Source organism: Aspergillus brunneoviolaceus, assembly GCF_003184695.1.
Source record: "Aspergillus brunneoviolaceus CBS 621.78 unplaced genomic scaffold BO95scaffold_94, whole genome shotgun sequence".
In the NCBI taxonomy this organism is placed as follows: Eukaryota; Fungi; Ascomycota; class Eurotiomycetes; order Eurotiales; family Aspergillaceae; genus Aspergillus; species Aspergillus brunneoviolaceus.
This window is the reverse complement of record NW_020290824.1, coordinates 483-22,155: the sequence shown is the minus strand read 5'-3', so window position 1 is coordinate 22,155 and position 21,673 is coordinate 483. Positions and strand designations below refer to the sequence as shown.

The 21,673-nt window shown below is 37.2% G+C and overlaps 7 protein-coding genes across 7 annotated transcripts; 3 read left to right on the top strand and 4 right to left on the bottom strand.

Moving 5' to 3' along the window:
• Window positions 1-4,670: 4,670 nt before the first annotated feature.
• Window positions 4,671-6,135, bottom strand: BO95DRAFT_447660 (uncharacterized protein). Its single transcript, XM_025587680.1, has 4 exons — window positions 5,632-6,135; window positions 5,371-5,577; window positions 5,161-5,313; window positions 4,671-5,097 (listed from the first exon to the last, which is right to left on the bottom strand). The coding sequence occupies exons 1-4, from the start codon at window positions 6,010-6,012 to the stop codon at window positions 4,870-4,872; spliced, it is 969 nt and encodes a 322-aa protein (XP_025437198.1). The 5' UTR covers window positions 6,013-6,135; the 3' UTR covers window positions 4,671-4,869.
• Window positions 6,136-6,241: 106 nt separating this feature from the next.
• On the top strand, window positions 6,242-9,833 carry BO95DRAFT_518529 (putative AP-3 complex subunit delta). The gene is made up of 6 exons (XM_025591976.1): window positions 6,242-6,381; window positions 6,437-6,555; window positions 6,605-6,801; window positions 6,855-7,238; window positions 7,310-7,538; window positions 7,593-9,833. Coding segments are annotated over exons 1-6 (2,943 nt in total). The 5' UTR covers window positions 6,242-6,379; the 3' UTR covers window positions 9,605-9,833.
• Window positions 9,705-10,445, bottom strand: BO95DRAFT_447658 (RAMP4 family protein). Its single transcript, XM_025587679.1, has 3 exons — window positions 10,230-10,445; window positions 10,026-10,155; window positions 9,705-9,965 (listed from the first exon to the last, which is right to left on the bottom strand). The coding sequence occupies exons 1-3, from the start codon at window positions 10,230-10,232 to the stop codon at window positions 9,859-9,861; spliced, it is 240 nt and encodes a 79-aa protein (XP_025437196.1). The 5' UTR covers window positions 10,233-10,445; the 3' UTR covers window positions 9,705-9,858.
• A 285-nt stretch (window positions 10,446-10,730) lies between these two features.
• Window positions 10,731-12,228, top strand: pxr1 (telomerase inhibitor/ribosome biogenesis protein PXR1). Its single transcript, XM_025587678.1, has 3 exons — window positions 10,731-10,957; window positions 11,010-11,853; window positions 11,907-12,228. Exons 1-3 carry the CDS (start codon window positions 10,935-10,937, stop codon window positions 11,925-11,927), a joined length of 888 nt encoding a protein of 295 aa, XP_025437195.1. The 5' UTR covers window positions 10,731-10,934; the 3' UTR covers window positions 11,928-12,228.
• Window positions 12,229-12,404: 176 nt separating this feature from the next.
• Window positions 12,405-14,100, top strand: BO95DRAFT_477059 (diacylglycerol acyltransferase type 2A). Its single transcript, XM_025589966.1, has 2 exons — window positions 12,405-12,741; window positions 12,828-14,100. The coding sequence occupies exons 1-2, from the start codon at window positions 12,509-12,511 to the stop codon at window positions 13,852-13,854; spliced, it is 1,260 nt and encodes a 419-aa protein (XP_025437194.1). The 5' UTR covers window positions 12,405-12,508; the 3' UTR covers window positions 13,855-14,100.
• Window positions 13,985-14,661, bottom strand: BO95DRAFT_293581 (uncharacterized protein). Its single transcript, XM_025581730.1, has one exon. It carries the CDS (start codon window positions 14,463-14,465, stop codon window positions 14,115-14,117), a length of 351 nt encoding a protein of 116 aa, XP_025437193.1. The 5' UTR covers window positions 14,466-14,661; the 3' UTR covers window positions 13,985-14,114.
• On the bottom strand, window positions 14,648-18,135 carry BO95DRAFT_293684 (putative kinesin family protein (KipA)). Its single transcript, XM_025581731.1, has 3 exons — window positions 18,115-18,135; window positions 16,939-18,053; window positions 14,648-16,880 (listed from the first exon to the last, which is right to left on the bottom strand). Exons 2-3 carry the CDS (start codon window positions 17,714-17,716, stop codon window positions 14,830-14,832), a joined length of 2,829 nt encoding a protein of 942 aa, XP_025437192.1. The 5' UTR covers window positions 17,717-18,053; window positions 18,115-18,135; the 3' UTR covers window positions 14,648-14,829.
• Window positions 18,136-21,673: the final 3,538 nt, after the last annotated feature.

Genomic DNA, 21,673 nt, shown 5'->3' with positions numbered 1-21,673 from the left:
TTAAAAACTAGAAAACTATTTATAACAGATCATTATATTTTAAAGAGAAGATTTATATTAAGAATTATTATAATAATATTATAATAATCTATTAATAAAATATTTTAGTTAAAATAAAATTAATTAATTTTTTAATAGAAAATTTTACTACATTAATTTGTAAAATAATATAAAGTATTGTATAATATTTTATTTTATCTGCTAATATTAAACTATATTTGAGTATTATTTTTTTAAAATATCAAAAAGTCTATTGATTTTATTATATCTATAACATATAATAATTATAAATTTTATTACTATACTATTAGAATTATCTTATTAAGATTATTAAATAGATTTTATATTTATAATTATAAACTATTTTATAAAAATAAACTATTTTCTTATTATATTTTTAATAGTTTATATAAAAAAATCAGCCGAATTTTTTATTATAAAATTAAATTAAAATATAGACTATTTAATAATATTGTTATAAATAAAGATTCTTTATTTACTAATTAATCTTAGTTTGATTTCTATTATTAAACTAAAATTAAAGAATAATTATTAATATTATTTTATTTATAAACCGATATCAAAAAAAACTAATTATATTATTTATAATATTTTATTATTAAATATTAAAACTACTAGATAAACTTACTAAATAAAATAAAATTTACATATAATAATTATTTAAATATTGTTATAAAAAGTATTTTTTTTAAAATATTAATAAACTATTTCTTAAAGTTTAGATTTTAGATTAAAAATAATTATATAAAAATAGAAGTACCGTTAATTTTAGAAAAACTAAAAAAGTATATATTTTATAGAAAAAATTATAAAAAAACTAGTAGGAAGCTAGTAAAAACTATTTAATTTATTATAATAAATATTATAATATTCTATTTTTCTAAAAAAAATAAAATAACTTATATATTTAAATAAAAAGATCTGATTAACCTGTTTATTATAAATATTTAATTAAAAAATTATTTAAATATTAACTTTAAAGTTTATAAGATTCTTTAAAATTCTAAAAATAGTAGAAAAATAATTTTATCTATATCTCTTAAAATAATATCTGTAGTTATATTATATATTCTATGTTTTAATATTAAAATCCTAAGAGATTAGGAAAAATATTACTAAAATATTGTTAATATTAGATCTAGATAATAATAAAAAGTACAAAATAGAATAAATTCTAAATATCTTATATTACTATAAAAATAGTTCTATTTAATTAAATAATAAGAATAGTTTTTCAAATATAATTAATTACTATTTATAGATGATTTAGCAAATATTTAATAAAAATTTTATTAGTTTAAAAAACAGACTCTAATATTATAAGATTTAAAACTAATATACAAATAGAATAATAATAAAATATTTTCGATATAAATATATATATAACAATCATTAAAATTATAATAAAGTAGAATATAACAAAATTATATAATATATTAATTTTATTTATATTTATAAATCTAAACTTAATAATTATAAAAATATTAAATCTGGATTATATTTTAAAAATATTAAAACAGGCTATAAATAGTAATAAATAATTATACAATAAATTTTAAATAATATTTATTAAAAAGATATTGTAAAATTCTTCAATAAAAAACTATTAATATTTATATTTATTAATATAAAAATATATTATTATCTGAATAACATTTTTTAAAAATATTAAAATTATAACTTATTAGAGTAAATAGCTTATATTAATCAAAAAAAATAAAAATATTTAGAACTTTTATTTATATATATAATAAAAGTATAATATTTAGTAATAAATCTATAGTATATAATAGTTTCATTTTACTAATATATTAATAAACTTTTAATAAAATAAAATAGCTATTCATTACTACTATTTTTTTAGTTGTAGTAAGAATATAATATTTTATTTTATAAATTTTTTTTAATATTAGTAAATCTTATTATTAATATATAAACTAAATTATTAATAAACTAATAGAATATTAAATCTTGAATATTTTTATATTTAATATTTTAGATATATATTATCTAGTATAAAATCTCTATCAAATTAAATATATTTTGTAATATTTTTATTATTATTAAATAATAATTAGCTATATTTAAATACTAGAATAAAATTTTATTAGAATATAGTTAGATTTTTATATAATATATTACTAGTATTTTATTAAAAAAATAGTACTAAAATAATAATTAGATTTAAATTACATATCAGATTTTGTAATATAGTTTTTAACTAGAATTTTGAAATATTTTAAATAAAATATAATAATTAAATAAAAAGAGGCCTCTGCTAAAAATAGTAAATAAATTTTAAAAATACTTTAATTTATAAATAAAACTACAGCTATTTATTAATATTTTAGTAGTATTAAATATAAATTTATACTTATTATTCTAATAGTAAAAATAAAAAAAATAATTTATAATAATATTATAATCTAAATAAAATAAAAATAAAATAAAATTATAATTATAAAATTGAATAATAGTAGAAAAGTTTATAAAATATAATTATATTATTAATATTATATATAAAAATGTATTCTTTTTTAAAATAAAATAATACTAACTTATAAAATATTAATCTAAATTTAGTCTACTTCTACGGTAGTATTATTTACTATTATTATTTACATAAAATTAATTAAAATTATAAATAAAATAATAATATTATATTATCTATGTATTACTAAAAATAGTTATATAAAAAATTTCATTATTATAGATAATTTTTAATGTTTTAGTTTATTATTTATAGGTTTTTTCTTTCTTTTTGATATAATAATTATAATGTTAATAATTCTAATTCTTTTTATATACTTAATTTTTTTTCTTGCTAGATTATAGAGTAATAATTAGTTTTAAATTTATTAGACTGCTACTATTCTATATCTACCTCACCCCTTTTCCTTAACAACAATTTATAAAGTAGAAGATAGTTATATTTAGAAGGAAATATAAAAAAACCAAAATACTTATAGATAATAATATAATAAACCGTAGATACTAATACTACAGGTAATACTCCAGACAGACGCGATAGTCGCCACCGGTGAATGGATTGTTGATGGCCACAGCCGCTGGGATTATACTGTGGTTGACCCTGCTAATTTTGTTAGTACGGTAGAGAGGTGCAGGGATTTGAATCCTTTAAAATTCTGTCATATATAATTATTAATACTTTGTATGGCTATTCTCGGCGTTGATAACCGCCTCGCATCTATTCTTTATACTATTAATTAAATTATTAAAAAATGCTTCTAGTAAAGTATTCCAAGCAGCCCGAACAATCTTACGTAGTCGATTATATAATAACTGCTTGTTATTAGAAAAGAATTATTTTATCTAGTCTTTTATTCGGTTCCAAACAGCCTTAATTAGATTAAAGTCCGGTGAAAAGGCAGGCTAAGTAATTAGAAATATTCTATACTCTTAGAGTTTTTAAATAGTTGTCTTACTTGTATGACCAGGAGCGTTATCTTATATTAGTTAAAGCTATTGTTGTTTATTCCGCTTAGTTAAACGTATAAATCTATTAGTTATTAAAATAATCCGCTCTATATAACGCTCAGAGTTGATAGTATTCTATTTTTTCTTCTAAAAAAAATATAGTTTTTGGAATTTGTTATAAAATAAAGCCCAAAACATCCAGCTATATTTACGTGGTTGTCTTGTACGAAGACAGATTTTATTAAGTTTTTTACCGGCTTTTCGAGTTACGTAGATTTGCTTATAAAAGCCTGAGGTTATCTAGGTTTTATTAGTCTAAAAATTTCGATTCTATTGATCACGCGTTTAATTTATATGCTTAAATGCCCAGGCTAATCTTGCTTGTTTATTAGCTGGTATAAAAGATGGCTTTCGAAGAGCTTTGCAATATATATAGCCTCTTTTCTTTAAAGTATATACTAACGTAGTTGTTTTGACAGATAAATCAAGTTCTTTAACAACTCGGTGATAGGGTAAACGGTGTATACATTTCGAGCTTGATAGTTATCTATTATATAATATTACTAATATCCTCTTCTAAGAGCTTTGGTAGATTGTTCTTGGTCTTTTAAAATATAGCTTGTTGGCTTTAACACGTGTATTATACTTGGCGATAGCTAAATCCAAGCTGATTTATAATTTGTTGATATGTAAAGCCAGTATTACGAAGAGTCAGAACTCGGAGTTGATCATCTCGATCAAGCCGTTTGGAATTTGGTGTTCTGGGAGAGGTAGACTCGGGCGTAGAAGATATCTTTGCAACAACAAGAATTAGCATATATTAATACTTTTGACACGTTTACGGCTTCATAAATTCAACACGTAGCTTGATAAAAAAGGCGGTGTGTGGTGCGAGACACACCGCTTAAAGGATTCAAATCCCTGCACCTCTCCACCGTACTAACAAAATTAGCAGGGTCAACCACAGTAGAGAAAAAAATATATAATCTAATTATTTTTTATTTTAATTTTCTATCTAAAAATCTTCTAGAGAATTAATTGTTCTATATAGATATTGAATTTGATATATTTAATAGTTTATATTATTATCTTTAGGGTATTAAATATTCTTAAACTTATAAAGTTATCAAATGTATTTGTAAGATAGAGGCGATCCTCTACCGCAGGTGGTGGGGCGCCGCAGCGACGAGTATCTACTTACCTACCTACCTACCTTATGCAGGTAGGGAGGGCCTGGGGAGACGTAGTTCTCATTGGCCAGTCAGAGACGTCATGTCTTACAGGCGCCTGGACTCAAGTGACTCATCTACGTTCGCTATTGATCTAGTGGGCGAGACACTAGTTCCTTTAGAGATCAGTTTGGCCCTGGTTTTCACTAAAGCATATTTAAGTCCATATGCTAGGTTGCATTCAATCGCTAGCGCGATTGTAGCGATCGAGAAGCTCCTTCACGGCTATAAGCTCAGCTTGACCGTACTCCCATAAGTGATGATCTGACGAACGTCGAGCCACGATTTCCTCGAGACGCATCCTTGCAAATGTGTTGAGGCTTTTCAGCGTATCGGTTGACATGGAATTCGCGGAGGCTGATGATTCTTCTTCGTAGTCCGTCTTTTTCTCAAGCAGGAGTGATGTTGCCTGTCAAGGTATGTGTCAAAACCAAGATAAATTCTGGGGAGAAAGAGATTGAGGGGTACTTACGACAAATAGACCATAAAGGCCTCTCAAGTATTCGGCACAGAGTTCGATACTTCGACAGAAATACCGAATGCATCGGCGTAAAAGATGACAAGCTTTTCCTACGTCAGTCGAACTGGCGCAGGAATACAAGACTTCTCCTAGCCGGCAATGTACCTGCGACACGAGAGTCAGCTTTCTGCGAGTGTACACTATCGACAGTAAAAATCATACATTCCAAGCGTTCGGGACAATCAACAGTGCCTCCTCGAGGCTGAAAACTGCCTGTGAACTCAACCCTTGAGATTGATACAAATCTGCGAGTTCACACCACGCCTCCGAATCTGTTGGAACAGCATCCAGAAGTCTTATCAAGCCCGTAATGGCCTCCACTGGTCTAGACAGCGACCGCAGAAGGGCAACTCGGCGTTTTAAAATCGGCTACTAGGTATATCAGCTTCGGATTGTGCCATGAACATATAGGAAGGCACAGACTAGGTTAACTGGGTCACTCGACAGTATAGCGTTGTATTTGTGCAGACACTCCTCCAAAGCTGCGCGATCTTCTGCAGTAGCTTCTTCGTGCAAGCCTCGTAATGCTGTCACCTTTTCATTCGAAGAACCGAATCGGCTCGCTAGTCTATCAATGCACAGGAGAGCAGATCTATCATCCCCTGATTGTAAGCATGCAAAGGCAAGTTGCTCCAACAAGTCATATGACTCATGATACTGGGGTTTCAGAAATGGTGCAACTAGAAAACCATCACCACTTGGAGAGTGCTGTTCAAGAATTCGAGGGGCTTGTTGTGAAAGGCGAGAGATAGTGATCAGATTCGAACTATGTTCATACTGCAATTCAGGGGTATCATGCGCCATGATGGGTGTGTCGCTGTGTGGAATCAATGAAGAAGACTAGATGATATCAAAATTGTATTGGTGTGAGCAGGAGACAATCAGAAATTCGAGAATAATGTAGATAGAAGGTAAAAAGGAAGAGCAAGGATAGACGTTATTATGCGGAGCTACTCCGCACCGGGGATAGTAGAGTTCTGTTCCCGTGACTTTGACGGAGCAGCTCGACGTAATCGCTCATGAACGGTAAAGATTATGCGTCAACGTGCAACATATACTAGGCTGTTCTCAACCAGAGAATTGCGCTTGAAATCACAGCTCATGATAGCGCAGAAGAGTATCAACTTGGTTGCGCTTATTTCCACCAAATGCTGTACACCGTCGAAGCATAATGTCGGTACCCTGCCCCAGGTTGAGAACATAAACAAATAACACTCAGCGCATCAAGGTTCGAAAAGTCGCTATATGACCTAATAAAGGGCCTCAGGAGCCACAAAGGAGACGAGGATGGATATATACAGGAGTCTCTTCGAGAATGCAAGGCCGAGATCAAATTGCAGGATATGGGTACGCACAGCATATATATTTGCGCGACCATGCTTTTAACATATCCTAGATAAGAAGGCAACGGCTCTCTTGAAACTGATATACTTGGAGATGTTCGGCTATGACATGTCCTGGGCATCTTTTCATGTGCTCGAAGTAATGTCATCTGCAAAATATTTACAAAAAAGAGCTGGATATCTCGGTGCCGTGCAGAGTTTCAGACCGGACACAGAAGTACTAATGCTGGCAACGAATCTCTTAAAGAAAGTATGTGCGCTGTTGAGTACCATAGTCCTTATATACATCTAACTCTTGCTTAGGATTTAGTCTCATCAAGCATTCCGAATATGTCCCTTCCGCTAATCACATTGCCCAGCATCATCACTACCTCCCTTGCCATGTCATTGCTACCAGATGTTCTGTCTCGGATATCTCACACTCATGCTGTGGTCCGGAAAAAAGCTATTGTGTGCCTCTATAGGCTGGCTCTTGTATACCCTGATGCTTTGAAACTAGCTTGGCCCAAAATCAAGGAACGCCTCATGGACGATGCAGAGGACTCTAGCGTCACTACAGCTGTTCTAAACGTGGTATGTGAACTTGGATGGCGACGATCTCGTGACTTTCTACCTCTTGCGCCAAGGTTATTCGAATTGCTTGTCGACGGTGGCAATAATTGGATGGCTATCAAGATAATAAAGCTTGTACGTTGTCTGGGTCATCAAGATGAAGGACCCTTCAGTATCATTACTCATTAGTATTCTGACAGTCCTAGTTTGCCACACTTACTCCTCTGGAGCCACGATTAGTCCGGAAGCTGCTTCGGCCTTTGGTGAACATAATCCAAACAACAACCGCCATGTCTTTACTCTACGAATGTATCAATGGCCTGATACAAGGCGGCATACTCGATAGCGATCAAGGTGCTCAAGAGAAAGACGAAATCGCCGATTTATGTGTGGAAAAACTTCGGGGCATGGTCGTCTCGGATTCGGATCCGAATCGTAGGTGCCTCTGCCATACGATGTGAGATAGAAGCTGACATGGCGTATGTTTAGTCAAATATGTGGCACTCCTAGCCTTCAACAGAATTGTATCGGCATATCCCGCGCTGGTTTCAATGCACCAGGATGTGATTATGTATTGCTTGGACGATGCGGACATCTCGATTCGACTTCAAGCTCTTGATCTTGCAACCAGGATGGTCACTAGCGACAACCTTCAGGCGATAGTAGAGCGGTTGATCTTGCAGCTGGTCAACTCACGTGAGTTTACCGGGAATGACCGCCTCGGGATTGATGATGAACTTTCTGAAGGAGACGGCCGCGAGATGAGACGTGATTCAGCTAACCGCAAAACAACAATACCTTTACCGCTTGATTACCAACTTGAGGTGCTACATCGGATAGTCGACATATGCTCCTACGGAAATTATGCGAATTTGTCTGATTTTGACTGGTATGTCGGCGCCTTGGTGCGGTTAGTGCAACTTCTTCCCTCAGACGTTGAAGATGTTGGGCTTCCTCATGATATTCGTACGGGTAACGATGCGGATCACCAGTCACATATCACTGGTCGAATTGGTTCTGAGCTACGCAATGTGGCCGTTCGGGTCAAGGACGCCCGCGCGGAAGCAACTAGGGCTGCAGCCTCTTTGCTTTCTCTTGCAAATCGGAAATCCCTTTCCCTCAAGGCCCCAGGCGCAAGCAACGGCATCCTCGGGCCGCTCGCGTGGATGGTTGGCGAATATGCCGAGCACTTGCTTTCTCCTGGTCAAACCCTTTTTTCCTTGATTGACATGTCCAATTTCTCCTTGCCAGGGAGGATGTTATCCCTCTATGTGCAAGCCATTCCCAAGTTGCTCAATACATTTCTGCCTGATGAGGGAACATGGGATCGAACAAAGAGGAGCGAAATGTCTTTAATGTTGGCGCGGGTCATTGAGTTCCTCAACTCTCTCAGTTTGCATCCTGACCTGGAAGTACAAGAACGAGCTATCGAATTCCTCGAAGTCATGCGCTTGGCAGCAGATGCTGTACATTCCGACTCGCACAACTGGAATGAAGTACCGTTTCTCTTGTCTACGGTCATTCCAAACCTATTCAAAGGACTCGAATTGAATCCCGTCTCTGTGAACGCTCAGAAGAAAGTCACGACACCAGAGCTGCTTCATTTACACCAAACATTCAATGATAGCCTTTGCAATCTCTTCGATAGCGATCTTGGAACTTCATGCGGAGCAGATCATGAAGTGCCCAGCCACAAGTTCTACTATTGTAGGGACGGCATGTCATCCGACAAGCAACTTGGTGACTTCGTCGCGGTTGACGCAGCTCATGGGACACAGTACCAGAAACCAGTGAGTATCATGGTGGAAGAATCGTCCACCTACGCTAGAAGGCTGGATGGCAAGGAAAGAAGTAGGGATGATCCTTTTTATATTGGGACGGATGATGGATATTACGACATCTTGAGCCCACACCATCCTTCTTTCACCGCCTCTAATGAAAGCGAATTGGATGTTGATGCGATTCCAATAATCGATCTCCAGTTGCACGCCGGAAGGGGACATCGGCCGCCGTCTATCGCTCAGTCTGACGACCGGAAAAAGATAAGATCACGTCCCAAGCGATATAATGTACTGCCCGATGAGATGCTAGGTGACGACGAGGCCGGGGCAGCCAATAGGACGGGTGAAGCTAGCAAATGGAAACGGTCTTTACTTCAGATCGATTCCAGTGGACTGGAACACCCCCAACTCAGCGAGAACAGGCCATTCTCGGATAATCAATCAATCGTGCGGAGGGTCGAAGATGAGGCGGAAATGGTTTTGGCAATGCGAGAAGTGGAACAATTTCGTCTCAGATTACAAAGAGCCACAGAGCGAGTGCAGCCAATGGGTATTCCTTCGGAGGGAACATTGGTCAAGAAAAAGAAGAAGAAGACGAAATCTGTGGTCAATGATATGCAGGGAACTGGATGGCCTGATGATGAAACAGGTTTAATGAAGGGCAGCAATGACCGACAACAGCAGAAGAAGAAGAAGAAGAAGAAGCGGCCCAAGAACTGATTCGGACCCCAGTAGCTAGATGTCTTAGTAGGTACTACCTCACTTGGCTGTATGGTGTATGGCCTGGGTCAAACAGGATTGAATCTGACTTGCTAGACAGTGCAGCAGGATAATGGTAACATAAATGCATTCGAAGCATTAAGCAAGAAGTTGAGGGTCGGAGGCCCCTAAGATAATCGCTTCGACAGTGGCCATCGATTTGTCGTGGATAATAATAACATGCGATATTGCAACGTAGCAAGCTGTGTTTATACCTACTGCAGCAACTGACTAAAGTTCGTAACAAGAGCGGACCATAACCGAGGCACAATCCCCAGTAATTCAAGAAATATTCCACCACAAACAACGAACGCAAGGATGACTGTCAACTTTTCTTAGCCCTACCAGATGATCATTGGCATGGCGGTTAATGGGAACATACCAATCCAGCCAGTAGATACTGGAGACCGTGAGTTCTGCTTTGGCTTCGCCATCACCCCTCCTTTGCCACGCTTTGCGGCTTCATGCTTTGCATACCTCTCATTGGCCTTTCTCTGCTGTGGTGTTTGAGCCTGCAATTTGAGATCAGTATCCAAGACCATATGTATGCCAATTTGACACCACACTGCATAGATCTATAGCATACCATGGTGCCACTGAATACGGTTGATTTGGGCTAACTTTGGCCTTTATGTCTGGGTCACTAAAGAATGTTTCAGATGGACAGAGGGCTTGTTATGTTTATAATAAGAGAAAAGAGGGCATTTAGAGCAAATTGAAGGAGGCAAGCAGATGAATCACAATCTAGTATACAGAAGAGGCCACGTTGTGCTAAGTATATTCCGGGAGGCCTCTAAGCACGGAAAAGAGTTGAATCCAACAACCTCCTGAGCACAGCTTATCGCACCCTTGTGCTTTCGCTACCGCCTCCCCGATCGGGAATCTGAGGAACACTTCCAGTTATCGTGTCGCGCTTTGCCCTTATCAGGCAGGCGCCAGCTGGAGCCTCTGAGCCTAGTGACCAGCAGTATTTGTACCATGGGATATGGTGGGGGGAAGCTGCCTAAGTCAGTAGGCGGTCAACACTCTTTCCAAGTCTTACATCTAATCTCCCTGAGATTTCGATTTTTTTCCTATCGTGTGCGGAGTATTACTTTTCAATCTCTCCATTTATCCCTGCAAACACCCGAGCACATTTTCCCTCCAAAAAGTTAATTCCCTCTCTTCTTTCTTTCTTTTTCTTGTGGTTTAGTTAGTACTTCTCTCAACAATCAACAGTGAACAAATACTTCAAGCAAAGAAAAAAGACCCCCCCCCTCCCCCAGGCCGAGCAACCATCTTGATCTAGCAAATGGGTCTTGCTGCACCCCGAAAGTAGGTAGGGTCTACTTTCTTCGTCTTACTTGATCTAATGTCCATTGCCTAGGAAATCCAAGATCTCACACGATCCTAACAATACAAATTGGTCGCGCTCAACAACTGGCTTCGGGCACAAGATTCTCAGTTCTCAGGGATGGACCCCGGGTAGCTTTCTGGGTGCACGAAATGCTGCACATGCTGAGTTATTCACCACAGCAAGCGCCTCTCATATCCGCGTTACTATCAAAGATGATACACTTGGCCTTGGTGCGCGACCGAGGCGGGACGTACTAGATGAATCCACTGGACTTGATGCGTTTAGAGGCTTGCTGGGACGCTTAAATGGCAAGTCAGATGCAGAACTGGGGATCGAGGAGAAGAGGCGTGAGAATGCAAAGTTGGCTCGATATGCGGCCAGCAGATGGCAGTCAGTTAACTTCATTAGTGGTGGATATCTGGTTCAGGAAAAGGCCGATGTCGGTGAATTTGAAGAGCCAGCTCAAATCCAGCCAGACACTGAGAAGCGCAGGACTAACAAGAGTGCTACTGATGGCCGGAAAGGACCTGAAAGTCCCGATTTTGTGGACCTCAAGGCATCTCCTATCAGTACTCAAGGTCAGGATAATGGCAGTTGTGGAAGACAACTCTCAGACAACCAGGCCTCCTGTAAGAAAAAGTCCAAGAAACGGAAGAACAAAGAAAGACAAGAAGATAGCGGTTTCGAACACACAAAGACAGAGACGTTGGATCAAAAAGACGAGTCCAATCGTGACTCACCTACAGAAATGCCTGCATCGACACTAAAGTCTCTGCCATCAAGGGAGCGCCGTCCGATGGGCAGGCATGTTTTCAGAAGCCGTCACATTGCGCAGAAGAAGAGAGCTCTTCTCGATGAGAAATCTCTGAATGAGGTAAGATTGTTGCCTCATCACATGGTCACTTATGCTTACTGGTTTAATCTCAGATATTTATGGTCAAGTCATAATCTGAATGACCCTGTCTCCTCTTGACTCATGTAGTGTAGAGGCTCGTCTAGAATTTCTCCTACTACTCAAATACCCAATCTGATTATATCTCTACGCGCCTGTTAACAACATGATCATGCGCTCGGCGTGATGCTGCAAGATCTGGTCTTCGATCGAGTTCCGCTACAACACATTTTCATAATGGTTGTCTGTTCCTATCATCATGATGCTACTGAGTGTAGCTTTAAAGGAGATTTTTGATTGGCAGTATATGTACTTCCATTGATGTAGCTTCGGATTGGCTAGAATTTTCTTTCAGCGCTTCCTGTGTGTTTGTTCCATTGATTGTAGTGATATTCACATGTGCCTAAGATCACGCAATCAAAGGTGCTGAAAACGACAGTGTTGCGTATATGTGGTACAGTACGTACCGTACTCCGCGCATACCTCGGCCCAGTTCACAGAGTGGGTGGACACTTACATCATTACCAGTGTGGGTTGACCCAACCGTCACCGGCCGTTATGATCTTACTGTCCATGCTTCATAACACATTCATTCCAGATTTGTATTGTCAAAGTTCGATCCCCGAACCGAGCTTATATGTCAGCTTATTCCTCAAAATTACAAGCACCAAGCTCAATTCGTGCTGTTAAGCCACCGATGTCTAATTCTGGGAGTTGTGCCCCTGTTGCGACTGGGAATGACAGCCTAGCACAGCAACGGCCATCATCTCTGCAGCGGTCGCCGATAACTATCACTCGTGATGACTTTTCCAGTGATGATAGTGGTTCTGACCATGCCCGAAGCATCAAAAGGGCTGGACATGAAAGGAGGTATGTAAATGTTTTCAGTAAAACTTCTTGGGTGTATTTGTTCTCGTCATTTGTATTAAAAGAAATCCTACTGACTGGAGAACCAGAATCCGTTGGGCACCATTGAATATCGGCCTTGAAAGACGCTTACAGACGTTTGTGGTTCTCTGCCATACCTTAACAATTGCTATCTTTTTGACGATGTTTTTTTTCTCATGTGCCATCCCGCTCTCATGGCCAGTCCTGATACCCTATCTGATCTACATCTCTCTCTTTTCGACAGCTGCAACATCAGGGAGCCTGGGCGGTCGCTGCAATTTTCTGCGCTCCCTCCGTGTCTGGAGATTGTATGCGTCTTACTTTCCAGCCCGCTTACATAGATCCGAACCTCTTCCACCAACGAGGAAATATATTTTCGGATATCATCCACATGGAATCATATCACACGGCGCCTTCGCAGCGTTTGCTACCGAGGCTCTTGGGTTCTCCAAGCTCTTTCCTGGAATCACAAACACCTTACTGACACTTGACTCGAACTTCCGAATCCCGTTCTACAGGGAGTACGCACTTGCTATGGGCATAGCCAGCGTCTCCCGCGAATCATGTGAAAATATCCTTACTAAAGGAGGAACTGATGGTGAAGGAATGGGTCGTGCCATCACAATTGTCATTGGTGGTGCCCGTGAATCACTGGATGCTCTTCCCCACACTTTGCGCCTTGTGCTCAAGCGCAGAAAAGGATTCATCAAGTTGGCCATACGTACAGGAGCTGATCTTGTGCCAATACTAGCATTTGGTGAGAATGACCTTTATGAGCAAGTGCGCTCTGAAGACCACCCTATCATACATAAGTTTCAGATGCTTGTTAAACGTGCGATGGGCTTCACAATTCCCCTATTTCATGCACGTGGTATCTTCAACTATGATGTTGGGTTGATGCCGTATCGACGGCCATTAAATATTGTGGTTGGTCGCCCTATCAGGGTAACACAGCAAAAGGACAGGGAGAAGGTAGACGATAAATACATCAATCTACTTCACACGATGTATGTGCAGGAATTAGAAAGGCTGTGGGAGCAGTGGAAAGATTTCTATGCTAAAGATAGAGCATCCGACATTGAGATTGTTGCATAAGGTCTTAAGGTGATAATTCTGGCAGTGTGGTAATAGCAGAGTGAATATATAATGAAATATTCAGGATATTTCAGCCAAGCCCAATGTACTGGTTTTTCTCATGATGGACACACCAACCCAGAATCTCAGTGACAAGAATTGACTACTTGGGTTCAAATCCCAAGTAAACACCTGCAGATTTGGGCTATCGCTTGTATAGCCTCTACATTTAGCCAACTGGCTCACTTAATGGTCGATAGCTTCTAGATGCCTTAGTTAAATCATGAAATTTTATATCTTCTCTGGACATCTTTATGTTCGAATTGATGATGATGGTGGTGGTGGTGATGATGATATAAATGGAATATAGCATGTACCAAAAGCCAGAATCGCTTCGAAAAGGGGACAAGAATGGGTATCTGGAAGTGATGGAGAACAGAAGAGTAATGAAGCGACTGGGCATAAAGCATGTGCGACATGAATGAGAGAAGAAGCACCCGACCTTGACGACATGTAGGCAAAGCTCCTATGATCGTATTGACATGGGGTAGCCTGGAAAGGGAAAATCGACCGCTAAAATCCAAAAGCCCGGTGCATGGCACTGAATAGTGTTTTTGGAACAACAAGAGCATAAACTAGGATTAATTCCTGGGGGCGGGGTCTGTAAGCTTAAGGCAACGCGTTGATCTCTTCGATCTATAAGCGGCGACTCGTCTTGTCAAATGGCGGGGCCTTTCACTGCGCGTCAAAAATCAATTGAGATTCGATGAAATCAAAAATTCGGTTGTACGAGGTGATCCGATCGAGGAGCTGTTGGGCCAATTCTGCTTTTAGAACAGCACTGATCCCCCAAGGGCCTTCAAGGCCAGTGCACTCTCTGTCATTGATAAATTGTTCGAGAAGCGTCTAGGTGCTCACCCTGGCGAGCAGAGTTCTCCGGTATTCGAAAATGATAGTGCGAAAATGTTAAGCTGGAGTGCTCTGGCTAGGGCGTAGTTAATCGGCCTTGCTCGTAGTCAAATTCGCTATTCCGGGTACCGACTCCGATGCTCGACGACTGCTGGTAACGACACGAACACTACCACGCGAGCCTTTGATCAATTGACCGCTTTCAACACGATCTTGAATCATCTCATCAAGGATTCGAGACATCTCGTCCATACTTTTCCGCTTCCCGTCGGGGGCGCCTTCGAACCACGGGGAGAAGTTGTTATCTGGAGTGTAGGCCAAGGCATAGTCACTGTCCACGAGACTGTGGCGGTGAGGCAAAGTTTCTTTTATTCCAGGCCCACAGGCATCGATGGCAATGTGCGCAAGATCCCGATGTCGAGCAGCAGAACGGAGCGCTGTGAGCATTCGATCTTTATCGTCCAATTGTTGACGAAGTTCATTTATTTCCATGTCTTTTTCCCGCAGCAAAGCCATTGCATCAGGTAAATCAGCATTTGGACTGCTAGACTTCATGCCTATTGATAAACGGGAATGACTCGAGCGGCGTGCTTGCAACAACCGCCTCTCCAACGTGGATATGTATCGATTTTTGTCATTGAGGTCAGCTTGAAGGGCCGCAATCTGTTGCTGGGTACTTGCCTTCCCATCTGCGAATTCGCCGATATTCTCTTCATCATCTTCATGAGGCAAAGAGCCCGCGAGTTGTGCACTGGCTGCGGGATCATAAGTATTGACCGAAATGAGAGACATCGGGCGATTTGACGGTTGTCCATAGGCGCTCAATGTAGACTGACTAACTGAAGACCGCAGAGACCTCGTCCCAGCATCGAAAGCGGATTGTCTGGAAAGCCTACCAAGGGAGGGAAATCCCCCGTGGTTGTTCACCCCAGTTGACTTAGAACATAATATAAGGCGATTCAGATGCTCTATACGCTCCTTTAGCGCTGTCCGAGCCAGCTGCATCTCTAACATTTGTTCTTCGTGACGAGCATGCGCTTCCTTTTCTAGCTGCTGTTCTTCAAGTTTGAGTTCTTTCTCAACCTGAGCTTTTGTCTGGCACTCGAGCTGATTACGGAGAGCCTGGATTTCCAAACGATAGCGTTCTAGAAGAACCCGACTTCCTGTGTCAGTGCCACCACTTCCCATTGCCTCCTCTGCTCTCTTAGCATGGCTGACAATGCTATTCTTGGCTCGAGCTGCAAATTTCAAGGTATTGAGGGTTTCACCAGCATGCGTTTTGGTAGGACTGCCTAGCTGAATCGTGCAGAGAATGCTGACCAAGGAGTTTCCTGACAAAGCCGGCTGCAGCAGTCTCGTGAGCTTGCTATCGCGATAAGGCAGATGCTTGCCTTCCTTGTCAGTTGCACCACTGGCTTTTTCCTTTGATTCCGAAAGTTTGGAGATAATCGTGCCCAAAGTCAGTAAGCTCTTGTTAATGTGGGCACCTTCTGTTCGTCGTTCTTTGTCATCAGCAGCACGCTCTGATCCAGCAAGATCGATAAGGCTGAGTGTGGACACCCTAACCCCACCAGGCAGCAGACCTGACCGCCTATCCTGGGATAAACCTGCAGGTGCTCGTTCCCGACTCTCAACAACGATCTGGACAACCGCATGGCTTCGTGAACTCCGAGCATTGAATTGGGTGCTGCCAGTCCTTCTCGCATGGTCTCCCCTTGCGATGACGCGAAGAAGTTGTGTCGGGCTCTGGACAATTTCTTCTTTTAATGGAGTCGCATATACACCTCTCTTGCTATCCTCACGTAACTTGATTTCTTCTTGTTGGGCAGTGGACGGCGCACCAGACACTGACGCTGAAAGCAAATCATTTATCCTCTCATTGTAGATTTCAAGGTAGCTCACCCGCAACAAAAACTCCCGGTGCGGTGTTTCTCTGATGAAGGAGAATATGTCTGTAATCGCCAGTGGAATCACTCCTGGGGAGGTTGCGGTTCCTTGCATAGAAAAGGTCTTGCCCGTTCCGGTCATGCCATAGGCAAATACTGTACCGTGATAGCCTTCCATTACTCTCCTCACGAGACGCTTTGCAGCAGCGTCGTACACCTTTGCATTGTTTTCGTTGGCTGAGAAAACATTATCTGGAGTAGGGATCAGCACACCATCACTCCGAGTCCGGGGTTTGCAAGATATGGATACCATATAGATAGTCACCACCTTCTTTCCCATTGAAGGAGATGATTGCTCGCCTCCCATCTACCGTCCATTCAGGTGTCTTTGTTGTTTCCATCTCCCCGCCATCAGGCCGTACTCGGACGCTCACGATCACATTTCCCTTTGTCGTATCCTTGTTCTCCTTTGACCTAACAATGGACTTGGAAATGCCGGCTGCATCATCACCATCCTCATATGTGGTTGCGCTTGTCGAATAAGATCCTTGTGCAGAAGAGCTTCTGCTTTGGGGAGGGGAAGCATCCATGTCCCGTATCTCACAACTCAGAGCCGATTTCAGGTCCCCGTTTCCGTGGATGAGGGATGTTGTCTTAGAGGTTCGGTAGCTACTGATCGTTCTAGTGCTGAGTCTGGAGCTTTTCCGTTCTTTGAGACTTCCGGAAGGTCGTAGGCCTTGTACTCCTGAGATCGAGGACGCAGTCGAAGGGCGACTTCCAGCTTTAGGTGGCTGAGGGAAGGCCGCGATACTGACTGATCTTCGCAATGATGTGTCGGGACTACTAGGAACCCGGGTGTTGATAAGGGACTTCGATGGACCGACATATGTTGTTGGACTATGAAGCACGGATCTGCTAGAACTTGACCTAGGACTGGAGGGAGCGCGCATCCTCGGGGAAGCTTGGGATGAGGAAAGAGTCCTTGGAGTATGCGGTAAAGTTGCTAGGCTCTTTCGTGACCTCGGAGCAGAAAGTTGAGGAGCCTGAGAGCTGGCGGTGGGTTGGGGTGGTTGAGGTAATTCAGACATGAGGACGTTTTGGAAGGCCGATCAACGATCGACATCAATCAAGCAAGACCCCTAGTCGATCGATTCTAATCTTCAAGCACGGCTTGAGCGACGGCGATTTGCAACAAGTATTACTTGTATCGTCCATGCACGTTGAAAAGACCCCTGGTACTCACACTCAAGGTGGTTCGGAAGCAGTGCCTGGGGAACAAGGCTTGATTAGAAAAATTGGAGACATAGGAGGATGATAGTGTCTGAAATTGTATAACATGGGGCTGAGACTGGACATGAGACACTGTGCTCGGGGACCATATGAATATATCTGATCCAAGATTACACCTAGATAATCTCGAGATATCTTCGAGGGCCATAACATCGCTCAGAAGAGGCAGGATATAAATGCAACTATGCGGACTTACATGGACCGTCGGCAGAGTGCGGCCGTGGATTACCGAGCGGTGCTCAAAAACACCTTTGCGCGCTCCGCGACTCGGCGGTATTGAACGTTGCCAGGAGCTTAACTGTTACCATGTGGCATTGGTAATTGGCATAAATTGAGACAGACCAGATGACTACTGTTGTATGAAGTGAACATGAATCGATCGGTATGTTGCCATCTAATAGTCGATGTAGGGAAAGAGAAGCATGAATGTGCAGATAAGGGGCGGAGGGACGGGAAATTATAGTGTGGACGGAGAAGAACTTGGGTTCGACTGTAGATCAGTCGGGATGTTTAATGAGCTCTAAGTGAGTTTTAGACCGCGCGCGCGGCGGGGGAGAGGGGTGGGCAGCAATGTGTAATGTATTTATCTAGTAATCTACTCATAATTCGGTATGAGTAACTACCTAGTAACTATTAACTACTCTGTACAGTGGTAATGGTAATGGCACTAATAATCATGGGTGCCCTTGAACGCCAGCGTTGGCGCAGAAAGGGTTGAACTCCACAAGGGTTCCATTGGCAGGGAGTGAGAAGGGCTTTCCTCCTTAGGCTCCTTCTTTGCTAAGCTCCTTAGCTTAGTCAACTTGACTTTGTTAGTTAACTAATTAAATAACTAACTAACTAACTAACCAATCTTGACTTGAGACCTAAGTCCTTTGCTCAGGGCAAACTAACATAAAAGTCAGCTGAGGTACCATAGATAGATACAACATGGTACAAAGTACAATAATGGGTGCACGGTGCGGTACAGGTACCTAAAGCCGACTTGATTATGGCCTTATGTTAAGTTGTTAACCAACTCCTGGGCCTTATACACGTACTATACCTGGCTGGTTATAAGGTATTAATGAGGTAGGAAGGAACGGCCTTGGACTCTCCACCTTTAATTTTGGGAAAGTAGAGAGTGGGTTAGGTGGAGTTGATCACCTTAACATAATCGGTAAGCAAGTGGGCACAGCAAGCAAGTAGGCACCTGTGTAATACATATAAAAAAGCTTATTTTTAACCTTCTACATATTAATATCTACTTGTTAAAATACCTAGATATTATGTATATATATACATAGAATATAATAGTATTAATTAATAACTAAGATTTTATTAGATTTAAATAACTATAAGCTATTATATACTAATAATTTGAAAATATTATAAGAATATAATATATTTCATATTATCTTTATAAATAAAGTGTTTAAAATACTAATTTTAATATATATATAAAATAACTATACACTAAACTATTTTGTTATTTGTATAAAATTATAAGTTTTGAAAATATATTTTATATATATAATATATTAAGTATTTATTTAGTTATTAAACCTATTTGCTTTTAAATTGAATTATAACTGTTTACTAAGCAATAACAAGCATCTAATATCTAATATAATTAGTAAGTAAATTAGTAGAATAAGTAAATTTATAGTTTTATTCTTTATATAAAAATATCTATTTTAGAAACTTATTATTCTATTAATCTATTTATAAATTATTTAAAAATAAAATATTATCAAAATATTGCTTGATTATATATATATATATATATATATAGATTTTCAGCTTTTTAAATTTTTTAATTATATAAACAAAATAAAATATAATATAAATCAAAATATTTTATTAAAATCTGGAATAAAATAGATTTATATTTTTTAATTCTTATAAAATTAATTGATATGAACAATTCGTGTAGTAGAAAATAGTTATAGAATTAATAAAGATAAGAATACAGAAAGCTGCTATAAATAGTAATATTATAGACCAAAGTTACTAATATTACAGATAATAGTCTAGATAAAAGTAATAATTACTACTAATAAGTAAACTAATAATAATTCTAATTATCTATTTTAATAAAAAATATATTACTCTTAATATAATAAACCATATATATACAGTCTAGAATATATAACTATAATATTGTTGAAGATATTAATATAAATAAACAAGGAGATAAATAAACTAAAAAAATCCAGAAATAAAGAAATAAAAAAATAATATATTGATATAATAAAGAGTCGGACGCGAAAATATGGATATATTAAATAAAAAATAAAAAAATATAATATTAGTAGACTTATTATATCTACTTATAAATTGAATTAAAAAATTTAAGATTAAAGTTATATATTTATTAACTATACTTTAAACTGTAGTCAAGCTAATAAATAAAATATTTAATATTTATAAGTTTTTATCTATATTAATATATATATTTACTATATATTTATTTATTTTTTTAATTATCAGCGGCTTTGTCGACTGTGGAAAATTTATAAAATTATTAATTAAAAAGATCAATCAAAAATTATTTTTTTATTACTAAATAGATTATCTTTAATATTTGTATTTATTAGAAGCTGGTTCTAACTGAATAACAGATATAATTAGATATATATAATATATTTTTAATAGCTTGAAATAAAATAGACAATTAATATATTTAAATATATAAAATATATTAAACTATAAATAGTCTAATTCTTTTAGATATTCTTCGCAGAAATAATATATATATTATATTTTTTATAAAAATAGAAATAAATTTTATTATTAATATTAAAAAATATCAATCTATAAATATAGTTATACTAATTTATATATATATATATATATATAACATACTTAATAATATTTTTATATTAAAATAAAAAAATATAGAGTTTTAATTTTTTATTAATATAATTAATTAAGTGTTTAAAGTAAGTACTATAGTTTCTAAAAGCCAATATTATATATAAAATAGTAAGATATCAAGCCAGTAAATAAATAAATATAACTATTAAAAATATTATAAAAAAGATAAAACAGCTATAAGAGATTTTTAGTTACAATATATTAAAATATAATTCTAAGAATTTAAATAATATATTTAATATCTTTATTAGCTTAAAAGTGATATATAATACTAAAGAACTATTATAATAATAAACTAAAACATAAATTATAAAATAAATCAGTTATGGATTAATAATTATAATTAGTAATAGAAATATATAGAATTTTATAATTATATAATTATAAATATATAATAACAGTTTTATCTTAGTTAAGTACTTTCTATTTTATATTTTTAGAGATATGTTCTATTTTTAGTAAATATATTTACTAGAATAAATGATTAGTTTTTATTATTAGTAATAGAAAGATCGGTTATAAAATCAAATATAATAATATAAAAAATATATAAAAACATTATAGATAAGAGTTTATTATATAACTTATATTAAAAGATCTTATATAGGAAATATATTAGATAGTAAGTAAGATATTAATAAAATAATTAATGTTTTTAATAAAATAAAAGATTTTTAAGAATTTTAAGATATTTATTAAGACTATTATAATATTAGTTGTTATAAACTATAATAAAAATATTTTAGAATAATAAATAAAAAAAGAAAGCTAGAAGTTATTTATAATAATATTTATTTTATTATTTAAATTAAGATATTTAAGTATATAAAGTAATCTATTATTTTTAATATATAATAAAACAGCAGGATTTTTAGACTTAGTATTATTATATAAAG

Coding starts and splice junctions, on each gene's coding strand:
- BO95DRAFT_293581 (XM_025581730.1), bottom strand. CDS start 14,465: ATGCTCTTGTTGTTCCAAAAACACTATTCAGTGCCATGCACCGGGCTT.
- BO95DRAFT_447660 (XM_025587680.1), bottom strand. CDS start 6,012: ATGGCGCATGATACCCCTGAATTGCAGTATGAACATAGTTCGAATCTG. Junction 5,578..5,631: donor CGAGTGACCCAGTTAACCTA/GTCTGTGCCTTC, acceptor TATACCTAGTAG/CCGATTTTAAAACGCCGAGT. Junction 5,314..5,370: donor TTGTCCCGAACGCTTGGAAT/GTATGATTTTTA, acceptor CTCGTGTCGCAG/GTACATTGCCGGCTAGGAGA.
- BO95DRAFT_293684 (XM_025581731.1), bottom strand. CDS start 17,716: ATGTCTGAATTACCTCAACCACCCCAACCCACCGCCAGCTCTCAGGCT. Junction 16,881..16,938: donor AGGTGGTGACTATCTATATG/GTATCCATATCT, acceptor TCCCTACTCCAG/ATAATGTTTTCTCAGCCAAC.
- BO95DRAFT_477059 (XM_025589966.1), top strand. CDS start 12,509: ATGTCAGCTTATTCCTCAAAATTACAAGCACCAAGCTCAATTCGTGCT. Junction 12,742..12,827: donor AGGGCTGGACATGAAAGGAG/GTATGTAAATGT, acceptor CTGGAGAACCAG/AATCCGTTGGGCACCATTGA.
- pxr1 (XM_025587678.1), top strand. CDS start 10,935: ATGGGTCTTGCTGCACCCCGAAA. Junction 10,958..11,009: donor GGTCTTGCTGCACCCCGAAA/GTAGGTAGGGTC, acceptor TCCATTGCCTAG/GAAATCCAAGATCTCACACG. Junction 11,854..11,906: donor ATGAGAAATCTCTGAATGAG/GTAAGATTGTTG, acceptor GTTTAATCTCAG/ATATTTATGGTCAAGTCATA.
- BO95DRAFT_447658 (XM_025587679.1), bottom strand. Junction 9,966..10,025: donor AGTATCTACTGGCTGGATTG/GTATGTTCCCAT, acceptor AAAAGTTGACAG/TCATCCTTGCGTTCGTTGTT.
- BO95DRAFT_518529 (XM_025591976.1), top strand. Junction 6,802..6,854: donor CAACGAATCTCTTAAAGAAA/GTATGTGCGCTG, acceptor ACTCTTGCTTAG/GATTTAGTCTCATCAAGCAT. Junction 7,239..7,309: donor CTATCAAGATAATAAAGCTT/GTACGTTGTCTG, acceptor TGACAGTCCTAG/TTTGCCACACTTACTCCTCT.